Source organism: Falco biarmicus, chromosome 1 (assembly GCF_023638135.1).
Source record: "Falco biarmicus isolate bFalBia1 chromosome 1, bFalBia1.pri, whole genome shotgun sequence".
Classification (NCBI taxonomy): domain Eukaryota; kingdom Metazoa; phylum Chordata; class Aves; order Falconiformes; family Falconidae; genus Falco; species Falco biarmicus.
The window spans coordinates 74855425-74870634 of record NC_079288.1 but is presented as its reverse complement, the minus strand read 5'-3'; the positions used below and the strand labels follow the sequence as shown (position 1 = coordinate 74870634).

General features: G+C 38.9%; 1 protein-coding gene across 3 annotated transcripts in view; it reads right to left on the bottom strand.

The window, feature by feature from the left end:
• The window catches only part of SLC2A9 (solute carrier family 2 member 9), a 105546-nt gene that overhangs the window by 57447 nt on the left and 32889 nt on the right, over positions 1–15210 (bottom strand). For all 3 annotated transcript variants that reach the window (XM_056350561.1, XM_056350546.1, XM_056350553.1), the window contains 2 exons: positions 10965–11097; positions 1801–1988 (listed from right to left, as the gene is read on the bottom strand). In XM_056350561.1, coding sequence (XP_056206536.1) covers positions 1801–1988; positions 10965–11097 — 321 coding nt within the window. The remainder of the gene's footprint in view (positions 1–1800; positions 1989–10964; positions 11098–15210) is intronic.

Genomic DNA, 15210 nt, shown 5'->3' with positions numbered 1-15210 from the left:
TAAAAAAAAGGTAAGGCTTGAAACAATCAACTCGATACACAGGTTTCCTGACAAAGTTCTTCTGAGGCATATTTTCAGAAAGTGGGCACACAATAACACTGTACAAGAACTCTGGCATCCATTCTGGACTGGTCATGTCTCACTGTCCTCCTCTGCCTCCATTTAAGCTATGAGAGTGTGGCTTTTTTCTGCCATGGAATACTGGACAATTTCTGTCATCTATGAAGTCTCCTCCATTAAACTTCTATTTCCCCTGAAAATTTAGCTGTGCCATTTTTTGTTTTTATTGTTAAGCAATGTGCTTTATTATTTGAACCGTCTAAGTGTCATTTTATTTCACTTATACATTGGTAAATCTTAGAAAGATTGGATGACAAGAAAATTTCATTTCTTTTCTTAAAATAAGTATCCACAATAAGGAACAAAATAGCCTGTCATTAGCACTGAAATTCTACAATTAGAAAACACCACCTATACAAATCCTATACAAATCTTTCCTTCCTAGGATTTTGTCAAAAACTTTTTGATACCAGAGTTCTAATTGCATTAATCTTTCAAATGGTCTTGAATGAACTACTTTGTATTGGGAGTTTTAAAGTTATAGCGATACCTGAGATAAGCCTGAACTAGTTGGTTTAGGTATCACAAGCATTTACATTTATTATCACTGATTAGCCCTTGGGAAGAAAAAACTAGGTGAAGCATGCTATAAAGCACAAAGCCAGAGTGAGAGGTCCTTTCAGCAGTGGTAATACTGCCTTTCATATACATAAGCATTGTACACCTTTGAACCATGATGAAAACCCGTTTTGCTTTGAGGTGCTTCATGAGAACATTCGTGCTGTGCAATATAAAGCACCTAAGCCAGATGTCACAAGCTGCAGCAAAGAAAATTCTGACTGGATATAAAGAAAAATCTTTCCACAGTGGTGAAAACACCTGGCACTGGTTGCCCAGGGAGGCTGTGGACTCTTTACCCTTGGACATGTTTAAAACTCAACGGCACAAAGCCCTCAGTAGCCTGAGCCAACCCTGAAGTCAGTCCTCCTCTGAGCAGGAGTTTGGACCAGATGACCTCCAAAGATCTCTTCCAACCTAAATTGCCCTGTGACCCTCTTCTAGCTGATGCAATAGGTTCAGACAGATGGAAATGATGACTTTGATATCCATTAGCCTCAGACATATTAATAGTCAACAGGATTTCCCACTATTAACTGTTCTGCGTCTTTTTTCCTCTTTTGCTCCACTTTCTGAGAAAGGCATATTGAAAACACAGCTTACGCCTCAAATTGTATAAAAGAACAGCAAAAATCAAACATCCAGTGCAACCTCTTAAAATCACTTGCAGGAACTTTTACTGACTTCTACAAGTACAGAACTGAATTAATCCATTTGATTTAAGCAGAAACGTCTTCTTAAAAGACCAAGTTTACCTAACAAACATGAACAAGCAAGGGGCATAGCAGACCAGATCTTAACTGACCAGAAACAAAGAATCGGAGTATCAGAAGCAGAAGCTGCACACTCTTTGCTGCTCTGCGCTACCTTTTCATGTATTCCTTCCAAGTTAACACAACATAGCTTCCCTCCCTTTTTCTTTTTTTTGTTAAAAAAAACCCCAATAAATGATACAGATCTCCATGGACCTTCCCACATGCTGGCCTAACAAAATCACTACAAGTAAGAAACAGCCAAAAATGAAAGTCATAGAGGTTGCTGAACGGTATAACAGAAATCTTGTATTGAGAAGAAAGAAAGAAGCAACCCAGGAGATGCCATGAACTGAAGAAGGACACTTACAGCATTTAGCCCACAGAGCTGGTAGCAGCCCATGGTGACGACCACCGTAATGATCTGCCATCGCGCGGCACGGGTTCTCAGCAGCTGAAGTATTGACACTAACTTGGTGTTTCTTTGGACTCGAGACTCTGCCAAAACTTCTTCTACTTCCTGAGACACGTCATCTTTCCCAAGGAAAGTCTGAAATGCTACAAAGAGAGGACATGTATTTCAGGCCAGGCACTTGGCACTACGTGTGCACTTACAACAGACTTGTTTCACAGAAATGAAAATGTGTGACACAAACAGGACACATACATGGGCTACATATTAATTATTCTTCTGCCAATAATATCATTCTGCTCTGGGTATGATCTGACTCATCCCTGCAACTGGTCTCAGAAACTGCAACAAGAGTAGAAATTATTTAGCACCCTACCAGATCTCTCCTTATATTATTTCATATGTATTTTAATACAACCTAGGGTCCAGTGCAGTCAAACCCCTGTGTAACCTGAAAAAAAAAAGGGTTTAATTGCAAAACAGTTCTGAACATTATTTGACTTGGCTACTTTTGCAGCCCAACAATACAGCAGACTTAGTTGCTGGAGATAGATTGGATAGAGAAGTAATAAGATGCAAAACCATAGGTAAGTCTGGTAAAGCAAGAAAAGGCAAACATTTGAAAGGAATAGCTATTACTCTTCACATTACCTCATTTTTACTAGCATATAGACAAGAATTCACTTTGTCAGGATGACTAATATTAGAAAGAATTACCCAGCGTGGTTCAAGACTTTCTATTTGTCAACACTGGAGACATGGGAGTGAACTTACCTGGCAAATGTAAGCAAACAAACGACCTTATCTCCCCAGAAAAACAGACCATTTAGTATTATATTATTGCACATTGATGACTTACTGAGATATCTTTCCACTGTGAATAATAAAAGCTTTCCATCTCACACCTCCTCCAAGAAGTAGTACAAAGAGATATCCCCTATTGGAGGTGGTGTATCTCCACCAACCCTGTTTTATGGATTTTGTATATGCTGATGATACTTTTGTCACAATCTTATGAACATACCCCAGGGGCTGGCTTTTTAAGAGATGTTTAAAACGCTCATCATCTTGGAATGACTGCAGAGAAACCATTACATTACATATACCCCTGCAGCAAGGCTCTACAACCCAGTAGGATGCTAACTCTAAAAACAATCCTTTACACAGCAGGTCACTTAAAATTGTTATTTTCATTAAGTGAATAAGTTGATTTAGTTCTCCTAAAAGTCAATTTTTCTCTTATCCACAGCTTTGCTTAGTACTGCTTATAAATAAATGACCTTCACATTTTTCATTCAGTATACGTTCTTTTGGATCATCTTGACAGGATGGTCAAGAAAGCCAGAGACACTGACTAGTCATGGTTAAAACGCCTGGACTCTATTTATGGTTTGAAGTTACAAAATTTTAACTTCACCCAGTAGGTGAAAAGACCAAGTAGTGGCATTTCAATGTTGTGAGGGATAGGTCACACAAATGAACCAGTTTCTCCGACCCCCCAGAGAACCCCTCTCCATCCCTTTGGCAAATGCGCAACGCTCCACACTCTGTTAGCTCCCAGTCTGGCAGCATGAGGAACTCCAGCTCTGGGCCAAGATCTTCAGAGGCAGCTAGCACTTCTATCACATTTTAATGGGCCCTACATGACTCTGCTTAACAAGAAGGATCATATTTTTAAGGGGTGAACACTGACCACCTCTGGGCATTGAGTCAATTAATAACATTCATTTACTCTGATATCCAGTTTCTCACCTGGGAGAGGAGAGGTCAAAATATTTTAAACCCTTGGAAACAGCATGAGATTTATTTTTTCACACAGGCCTTACAATCAGAAATGAGTTAACAAATTCAGACCTCAGAACCCAGAATTAAAGCTGCTGAGTTTTGTTCTTGTGCCACTGCCCATTTATTATTAAAGGACATTCTAAACTCTTGTTAAAATGAATGTGATGTATTTAAAGACACCAGTAAGAAATGTAAACTTAGAATAATGCATGTCTATGGTATGTTAAAGTCAATGCCTCATGCTTAAATTACACTTCCCTCAGTGTTTATTAGAGCACCAATAAAGAAAAATCCAGATAAAGATGAGAACAACCAGACATCTATCACCACACTCTTCTCAGATTTTTAAGCATCTGGTTTATCGGTGTGAATTAGGTCAGTGCACAATTTTCTTTATTTTTCCTGTCCTTGGAATCCTCGGCATTACTGTAGGGCACACAAGTCAAAAATATAGGTGCAGTCAAGTAAAAAGAAAGCAATCTGTCTTTTCTGCACAAGGGAGCTTGCTATATTTCTAGAGGAACAAGGAAGTAAAAAATGCAATTACCAAAATTACCAAGTACAAAGCAAGAAAAATACAGACAACTCTTTCTTTTTCTTTCCTCCCTGGTACTAGGACCAGAGATTTGAATGTCACTAGGAAACTCTGACAGATACTTAAAATTACCAACAAGTCAAGAAATGCTAAGAAAATGCTATGCTATACATGCATAGTTTTGAGTAGACAACACTCGGTCTTCCTGGAAAAACACATTTTCCTGCTGCTCAACAGATCTTCAATTTTCTTCCATTAACATTTTTTCAGTACAGTAAAAATCACAATTTTATACATAATTAATGTGGAAATAAATTCTGCATTAGCAGGGAGATTGGAAAACTCAAAGGTCTTTCAATGTGTGATGTTCAATTCTATTCATTTTACATTTTAAACCCCTGCATTATTGGCACTGAGAAGTACAGCAGTCATTCCTCTCCCCATTGCAGTGACTCATATCCCTCTGTGACTGGCTGCTTCTCTCTCTAAGGAGGTTTTATTTTCACTTCATGCTTAAAACCATCTGAGGAGTTACAGTTGTAGCAACTTTTAGACTTTTCCCAGATTTCTTTTTAATTCCCTTGGATCAGAAGGTCCTAGATGCTCAGCTTTCAAATGTCGGGACACTGCCTTTATAAATAGCTAAAAAAGCGGATGGTTCCAATCAAGGGGAAAAGAGCTAGGAAACCCTTCCATTTACACTACCAGTTTTTATTCATCTCCTCTAAGTGAAGGTAAAACATTTGAAAGCGGTTCAAAGGTCTGAACAAAATCAGTCAGTACTGCCTTGAAAACCAGTTAGGCCTTTAAATTAACTGAAGACACTCAAGAACTCAACTACAAAGGGAACTACTAATTCTTTTTCCACTGTAGTACTTCCAGCACTGTGCAAAGAAAGCAGCTGTTATCGTAAAGACTGAATTAGCATTAGTGAACTTCGAGAAGACATTTTAAAGGATCAAAATGCTATTGTGTGATTTACAGGATAGAGACAGCCCCAGGCAAGAGGAGGCAGAAGAGAGAAATGGTCACAGGTAGTAGTGTAGGCTTATGCCTTTAAAAACTTAAAAATAAGCTGCATGAGTATTATTGTCATCTGTTTCCCAGGGACATGTTCACCTTCACTTCACTGATGATTAAGCATATTAAACCCAGTGTCTTTAACACAAAGCTTTGTCTACGCTCTGCTTAAACAGCATCTTCTTTGACCACTGTGGGAGACACAATACTGCGCTGGACAGACCAAGTCAGGCATCTCCTGTTAATGCTAGCTAGTATTCTGAGTGACAGTAAACATATGGAGTGCATTGCTGTTTGTCTCAATGCTTTTGAATTCAATACGCAGAATTGAATTGAATTCTGTAGAAACTTCATGTCAACACAAAAATATTTGGCAAAATGAAAAAACAGTTATTTTCATAAACCACTAATTTATTACAGTACTGAATAGCCATGAGACTAATTTAGATGTACATTGCCAGAAGACATTTAAATACCTGTTTAAATGTAGCAAAATATTAACTACTAGCATGTAGCAAAGTTTGAGAATAAATCTCAAATTTGCTATTCCAATTCAGTAAATATAACTGCAAGCAAAAGGTTTTAGGCTTTTCCCATGTGTCACTTCCTTCTAAGTAAAGCAACATACGGATCTTCTGTGAGTTATCATCCAGTTTGGGATTACATCTTTATCTGCTCTTATGTCTGGTTTCACAGACCATCAATAAAAAACAGGCCTGTTCAGATTCACTTGAAACTACCCAAGATGTACAGGTAAAACAAAATACCTGCATGCCACCCTAAAATAACACAATTGGTAAACTGAGTTGTATCAAAGGTCCAGTGACCCAAGTATCCTTTGTAACAGACAGGAGATTTAAGAAAAGTTTTGGTTTTAAACAGACACACCACAAACACTCCAGCTTTTGGCAGCCAGCAACCATTTGAGATGGAGCCTCTACCATAAGCCAGCAAATACAGTAGTCATGGCTGTCTCTTCCTTTCCAATAAACACAGCTTATAATGCTTAGAGACATACAAAACCCACAGATAAACAAAACTAAATCATGGATGTCCTTGTCAGCCCTTACAACTTTATCTAAATCACTGGATTTGCAGTAATTTGTTCCTGCTGCAACTTTGGTTTTAATCTCTCTCCTGTCCATGTGGGCCCCATGAGGAACTTTGTGAAAAATTACCTACCTCCTTTTATAAATCAGGAATGGACTCGCTCTTTTATCACATGAAAAGTATCAACTCTAATCCATCTTTCTAAGACTGATTCTTAAATCTACACTTCTTATTATACCTGTTGTAATGCTACTTTTATAACCATGGGAGTTTTAATGTATGACTGAACACACTAGATGAGCAGACTTTGTATGTCACCAACAGATGTTGCTGTGACATTTTGTCTAAGTTATTTGACCCTTAAGACATTAAGAATATTCTGTTCTCTGGCAAACTGGGGTGCCAGCTGAATTCCATTATTGATTTACAACGACCTGCAGCTGCATCAAAAATGCAAGTTTCCTCCTTGTAACAGTATTCTCCAAAAGAAACACATAAACTCTCCAACTGAAAGTGTTTATAACCAATGTTGTTATTCATAAAAATATTCTGTTTAATCACACTACTACTACTACTACTACTACAACAACAACAAGTGTTTTTATTTATACTGCATCACTGCTACAGTCACAGACCAGGGGTCTACCTGGCATGGAACTAATAGACAACTCATGTCAAATTCCTGTCTTACTGTCCTACAGCTTGGATGGTAAACTGCCTGATTACAGCAGCAGGGTTTTTTTCTTCCTGTTTCTACCCCTGTTACTCTCCATTCCTAGTGCTCTCTAGCAAGTGAGTAACAATCTCCTTCCAAAGACCATTTCCTCAACCATTTAAATAGCCATTTCTCCTCTGCTGTCTGGTGAGCATTATTAAAGAAGGATCACATCGGTTAAATACTAGGCATTTTTCTCCCTTCTGTTCTTACCTCAAGAGGACCATGTTAGTTACAGGACCTGGGCGGGGAGCTGGAATGGCTCCACCTTCTCCCCATTACTAGACTTTCAGCTTCCTGAGCAAAACAGGTTTACAGATTGTGTTGGTCCAGTCTACTGTTCTCCCCTCACAACATATAAATTAGTTCTCCCACATTCAGCAGTGAGACAGGAATATGGGAGACAGCTCAGCTCCTGTTGATCCCAGTGAGTTGGATACAGACCTCCAGGAAGATAAGCAGATCCTTGCTGTTAGCATTGCATTTGAAAGCAGACAACTACAAGTCAGCCACGGTGTCTGTACAGCTGATGAGGCAGACACTGGCTCAGCCACCCACAGAATGCACTGTTCGCACTGCTAGAAGGGGAAAAGAAGGGAACCGGGTCGACCCCTGTTAATGGAACTCAGGAGACATCATTCATCTGAGGCCTCACTACTCCTCTGCTCACAGAGTAGCTTCATGGTGGTGTGGTTTATGCTTGCACATGATGTCTGCCTGCTCTAACCTCACTCCTTCTCTTTTTTCATCACTTACACAACACATTTTGGTCCTGCTCCCTCGTTCAGTCTCTTATTTTCCAGTTAAAAGACATGCTCTTTTACAGCTCTGCCAAGAAAGAGAACGAGGCTGCTCATATTTTGGTAGTTATAGTCTGGTTATCTCCTGAGGACAGAAGAAAAGGAAGGAAGAAAGCAGGAGCAGAACTTTGTGGGAACTCAATGACTTATATTATCCCACTGGATTTTTATTGCTCTAAAATGATTAGGAAGATTAATGTTGTCATCTCCATTTTAGAAGCTTTGACATACATGTACATTTTAGACTATTTCATAAAGACTAATGTAGTCATCTGCCTTAAATACAGCAGACCTTTTACAAATAACAGTTTTATATTTCTCCAACAAGATATAATCCACAGTGAAATGTGTATTTGCATGAATAGCCTTGATCCATTGGGGGAAAGAAAAAGGATTTAGTCAGAAGAAAGGCTTGCACATTTCTGAAATTAATATGCAGCTTTAACTTAAGAGGCAAATAATTTAAAAGCATTACTGTAGTCATTAAAAGGGAAAATACTGCATTGTCATTATATGGCTTACAAGCAGTAGGTTTTTTTAATAACCCACAAACTCCTCTGATCCCTCTGATACTTAGGCTTTTCCTCCCTCATTTCTGCAGATAATGCTAACATCCAGATGATTTTTCTTGATTGCTGATTCAAAGTTATTCACTGCCCTATTTTGTGAATTCCCCTCCCTACCTGCTTTCATTATTCCACTACCTTACTCCAGATAGCTGAAACTTGGCTCATACCTAATCTGGATTTCTCCACATTCCCTGGGGTGGGGAGGAGGGCTCCAAACCCCCACTACTGGTCTAACATCACAGGAGTCCTCTGCCCAATAGTTCCATGAATCAAACTCCTTCCCCAGCTACTCACATGCTGAACAGAGATCCAAAGATCCACTTGCTTGCAAATCTACATTAGGAGAGGGGAGATTACAAAGGATGTGCAATGGCAAGAAAATTGCTTGTGTTCCTAGCATGCTTCATAATAAGATACTTTATAACACAGAAGTATATGATGATATGATCTATGCTGCCTTACAGGTAGATTTTATGAACTCCAAAACAATGTCTAAGAATCATCCTTACCTGTTTTGCACCTGATATCCTACAGGCAACCTTGCCTGTGCAACAAGGTGGACAGTTCTGGAAGGATGGCTGCTTGACAGGCAAGGAACAGGAGAGAAATTCAGGGGGACGTATACATTTGACTTCCTATGGTCCTTTGCAAACCTCTGTCTAGAATCACCAGACCCTAGCTGTTCTGAAAGCTCTGTAAACTATACTCAAAATGAGTATCACTCTGTACTAAAATGTATCTCGGTATTAATTTCTTTTAGAATTAATCAGGTCCAAAAGCTTCTACTGATAAGTAGTTACATTGAAAGGTTTTTTATACCAGTCTCCTCTTTTTTTTCTGAGTATCTAAATTTATAGTCTTTAAGGTGGCTCATGAAAGCCACCTTCTTGTAACCAGCAAGCCAATTGCTAAAACTCATTTCCCTTCAACCACCAAATAAGTGTGGGTAACTTTGCTCTCCTGATGTCTTCTACTCCAAGATCCACCTCCAATGCCCCTAGAGTAGCTTTCAAATCATTTTCAGAACATGTATGCTGAAAACATCCCGGATTGCAGCTGGCCCATTACCAGTAACAGTAAATGGTGTGAATTTCAAGGCAGGTGGTGCTATTTTACTGCCAATTTTTTACAGTTTTTAAACTCTACCTATGAGGTCCAGCATCACTGTGAGTGCTGAGGTTTCCAGGTGCTGTGGCAGGATTTCCAACAGATCCCTGTAACAAGTGTGACATTATGCAATACCATCGCAGATCTGGACTCTTTGCCAGCCATAGTTTTGGAAATGCATCTAGAATTTATCAGGTAGAAATGAGCCAGTTTAAACTTGGCACCCAAAGGTGTTTCTTCCCAGCCCAGCTGCGGTGCTGCAGAAGTTACTACTCAAGAGCCAGCCTCAAGCTGCTCACTACTGCATCCCTGCTGGGTGCCCTGATCACGGGTGGTAGGCAAGCCCTATCCTTCACGGTCCCTGGAAAAGCTGTTCTCTGCCTCACTAAATCTCTGCTGACTCTGTAAAGCTAAAGAACTCTCCCCAAAGCCTTGTTGCTTTTGCACATTTTTTTTTTAAACACTGAACTGTATCTAAACATCTCAGGCTCCAACATTTACAGAATTATTCATTCATCACCAAACTGAGACAACACAGGAGCCTCTTCATTAGAGTGCCATTTCTGCTTCAGAGCGCTCATCAAAACAAAACAGGATGGTTTTTCATTTCATAGCAGAAGAAACAGAATAGAGTGAGTTGTACTAATTTCATGCTAAAAGATTACTACATTTAATTTTCAGGTGCTGATTCACACCTTGCAAGTAATTTTGCAAGCAACTTGTTGGTGACTAAAAATGTTAAGAGTTATATTCTAATGAAGTTTTTGGGAATCATTTTTAAAGTCCAGTTATATTCTGCAAACATTTTGGTATTATAATCAGACTCCTTCTTTGTACACTATTTTTAATGTGTCCTTATAATCAGCAAAAACAGATTTTCAACATTCTTTCAGCCATAATGTGATGATATCTTGGAACTCAAACTGATCATAGTAATTTTACTGGGGCAGAGTATACAGTAGCTGTGATGACATAAGCAAACTCTTTTATAGATAGAACCTAAAGTAAGAACAAAACACTCTGGTCTGTGACTTTGAAACTAAAGCAAGCCATATGGAAGCATCGGAAGGCTTCAGTTAAATAGGTGTATAAGGTTTTTATTAGACCTAGAAAGGTTATTGATTTACAGAAGCACAGGGTCAAACACACTGACTACTGAAAATAAACCGGCAACAGAATTGGTAGTTTTGTTAGCCAAACTGTAAAAACTGTAGAGAAGGGAGAGTCATGAAGACTGAATCACCATTCACTCCCAAATGAACCCTGCACATAATGGCTGACACACAACAGCAAGATGATTTGGTTGGGTTTGCATCACATAATGCTATAGGTTAATTTGTTGGAGAATTTATTTTAGAAAAAAATTCAAAGCAACAGTCATATTTACACACACACAGACAAACAAAAAAGGTGAGGGAAAAATAATTCCCAAGAGAATTTCTCCTATTGGAACAGTTCTGCTTTTACTGTGATTGCAGAATTTACTTAGCCTGCACCCCTACCATAAACAGCCTTTGTCGCAAGAAAGTAACACCTCATACCTTTTTCTGCCTTGCTTGTGTTATGTTTTTCAAGTAGGAGGTAACGAGGACTCTCAGGAAGAAAAGGCAGAATCATGACTTGTATCAATGAAGGAACAATGATTGCTCCAAATAAGTAAGGCCATCGAGATTCCTGTAAACACATGCAAACAGAAGTCAGTAATACACTCCCACAGTGACACTAGGAAGAAAAATAGCTTTAGTGTTAACTTTTCATCATTCAACATATTGTGTCAATGAGCAGAGTAATGTCATTTGCTTGAGCTTAGTAAGCAGTCTGAAGACTTCCCCTTCAGATCACCTTACTCAAGGGCCAAGGAAGACAGAATTCAAGCTATCAACTGGCTGAAGAGACACACACAAGACAGCTGGAAAACAGCAATACATAAAATGTTCTTCTGCTCCTTCAGCATTAACAACTATACATGTAAAAATATGATATGTACTCAAATACTATTCTACAAGTCATCCCCACTCACAGCAGATTTCAGATACAACTTGACTTTGATAATTTTCTTTGAAAGCAACTGAAACAAAGTTGTTAACATCCTCAAATGCATTCATTATTTAAAACCAGCTACAGAGAGCGACCTGAGCAAAGCTCTTTCAGGAAAAGGCTGGGAAAGGTAGTAGAGAGCTCATCTGGCTCTGGGCTTACTCTCCAGACAGAATACTTTAAAGTAGCTGAAGGAGAAAGGTGCCAGCAGTATTATTTTCTCCTGCAAAATGGCCCTCAACCTGTTCTTAAGATACCTTCTGTTCCAACTGAATGCCAAGATGAAATGTTATACTCCTTTTCTCCAAGTTCAGCATTCATCTATTAAATTCAATGTTTTCTAATCTCAGACTTGGTTCTTAATTGAAAAGCCTGCTGAGACTTCAGTTGGCCTACTGTTCAGGAATCACGTCTAGCACATTTTCAAAAGCTTGGCTAGATCAAAGGCAGATTGCACTGCATCCTTGCTGACTGAGCTGCAAGAGGCACTGGGGGTTTGGATCCTGTCCCTTCATCAGAATGAATCTATTTATTCAGAACCCGTATCTCCCTAAACAGAGCTGGATAAATTTTATTTCAATATTATTTTTTCACAGTCAAATCAAAGGTCAAAAGCCCCCAAACTGTTTTCTGTTGATAGTTTTTATGTTATATACTCCTACTTCAGCAATGTCTAAAATACCATGTACCACATGGTACAGGGCATAATCCAAGCCCCAAACCTGAACCTGGGCCTGAGATAACTGAACAAGTCCCAGGCAGAATATGTGGGCTATCTCCTAATCAAACTTTTCACTTGCCCTTTAAGTGATAGAGATCTTTTCTTTTTAAATAACTCCTGGATGGGAAAACAACTTGAGAAAGGGATTTTTTCGAACAATCTAAAGCTTGAGATTATTAGTCTTCCTAAGAGCCTCCATTACCATGAAGACTTCAAGATCCTGTTTCTTCATTCCCAATTATTTTTTTTTAATGCAGTTGAGTGGAGAACTTTACCTAATACAGGAGAATCAAGAGCGGTTAACAGTCTGTTTATAAACAGATGAGCCTAAATCTTACTTCAAGAACCAGAAAACTGAACTAAGATTAAGACTTTAAGAACAGTTAATAATGACATAATCAAAGTAAGCATCTGTTTGTGAAGAATAACCTAAGAAAACAGGCAGTATAACTCATCAGTTTCAGTCTGTGTCTGCCTGGAGTAATTTCCTATAATATAAACATATTGAGCGTAGTGAGGCACTGGAGCAGGTTGCCCAGAGCAGCTGTGGATGCCCCATCCCTGGCAGTGTTCAAGGCCAGGCTGGATGGGGCTTTGAGCAACCTGGTCTAGTGGAAGGTGTCTCTGCCCGTGGCAGGGGGGTTGGAAATAGGTGATCTTTACGGTCCCTTCCAATCCAAACAATTCTATGGTTCTATGAAACACACTTGCTATGTACCATATAAAAAAATATATACAGCATGATAATTTCTTACAATACTTCTAGATTAAAAACTTACTTTTCATCAGCACATCATATTTTCTTTATATATGATATATAGTTTCTTTCCATAATGTCAAGGACACTTCTTACGGAAAAAAAAGTATCCTCTGTATATTGTTATTATGAACACTGCCTACTTATGGAGACTTACTTGGAATATGCTTATATGCCATTTAAAGTCTCCCATAGTGTATGTTTTTTCAGTTGGTCCATTTCTCTCAAATAACTCTTCTGAAAGTGTTTTTTTGGAAAAAGCTATGAACAAGACTGCACCTCCGAACTTACCCTTCACAATAAATAAGAAATCCTGACAGTCTAATAAAAAGCCCTCTACTTCCACAAGACACTGAGCTTCCTTCATTTCCTATGAAAGATTTCTGATTTACTTTTTATTATGCTGACTTTTAAAACCCTAAGGTAAACAGTCATAAATATGTTCCCACTTGCCATTGCTGGTATGAGTGATCAGTAAGCCACTGAAGTCAATGGAAACTTCTCCATTCATATCAAAAGTTTTCAGGTGACACCTGTTTAACACTACAGAACATGTGTTCTACTTGCCTTTTTCTTAATTTACATTATCCACGTTCAAATTCTTCATCACTCTACAGAAAAGGGCTAAAATGAGTTTAAAAGATCCATAAAAAATTGCTGAAAATCAAGCTGAACTAGACCCTATAAAAAGAAGTAAAAGAAGCAGGGGGGAGGAGGGTTCCCTAATGTCTTTAAGAAGGAACAGACCAGGATATAAGCTGGGACAATGCTCAGAAACAATAATAAGGTAAAGGCAAAAGACAGTGTAGGTGTGATTTAGAAGACACGTTAACACTTCATCTCAGCTGTCATCAGTAAGGAGAAGCACACAGGCACTGCTGAGAGAATTGAAAACAATCACATCCCATTTTATCTCAGGAAAAACTTAAAAAAACATTAAATATTTTAATTACAGGGGACTTGATTCATCACTTGCTTGGAATCAGTACAAATAACATGTCAAGACAGTAAAATTTTAATTTTGAACTGTCACATTATGGATATTTGCTTAGGCTGGAGCATAAAAAACACAGTTTTGATGTATTTACAAAAGGCAGTTAAATAGTAGAGCAATTTTGACAACCACAGACTCATTCAAAGGTTGATATAATAAAGAGCAAAACTGCAGAAATACAAGGGGGGAGGTGGGGTGGATAAAGCATGACATGGATTTATCAACTGCAAATGAGATGAGATTAAGCTATACCAAAATACAGTAAAGCGAATGTTACCATGTCAGAGAACCATCAGCTACAATGCAGAAAATGGAACTTACTGTAACAATTAAAAGATGGAAAAGAAACTTATATGGGGAAATGTTTACAGGCACTGCTGACAGCTGAACTACTGGTTCATATATTACCTATTTAAGCATCAGTTACATGTAATATTTTCACTAATTAGGAAGAATTTAATAGAATTTGAATACACAACACAGAAAAGGCTAATATACACATTGATATAAAAAATTTCAAAGGGAGAACTGAGTCATTGACGGGGTCATACAACAGAGATGGGAAGAAATGCTGTACTGCCCTGTATGTGGGCACTCAGTTTTTGAAAGATCTAGTGAGGGCAATTAAGTATCTCAGTATAACATGTATGACGGGATCAAAAAGATTGAGTACAGACATACACAACTGCCAAAAGCTCTGCTCTTTCTCTCTCTCTCTAAATAATTTTATTTATTTATTTCAAAAGCATAATTTGGACATGCATCCCATGCAAGTATCAACCACTACAGCACAGTCAGGCTTCTTGTTTGTTACCCTAAGTTTGGTCTTCTGTGCTGTGGAGACCCTCACGTCTAGCTGAGCATCCTTGATCCCAACTGCCCCAGGGCACACTTCCCACATCCCTGCCTCCTGTCCATTCTAGAGCCACAGGGAAACTACTGCACCCCAAACACAAGCCCCAGACACCTCCTCCTAGGCAGCACCCTGCACACAGGGTAGCACATGGTACTGCCCCATGAACTCCAGCCCCACCTCGCACCCCAGCGTAACAGCCACGCTGCCTCACAGAGCTACCAAGGGCTTGTTTAGCTTTACTGCTTGAAATGTGCAGCAGAACTTATACACATAAATACTCTCTCTTTTTCTTGTTCAGTGCACAGGACGACCTGTGATGTCTCAGTGAGCAGGTCTATTTACCAGTCACTATTAAATAGTACTTAAATATTAATTCTGGAATTAATTCCTTGGGGGCTGTGGCAGTGGTGGTGGTTATGATG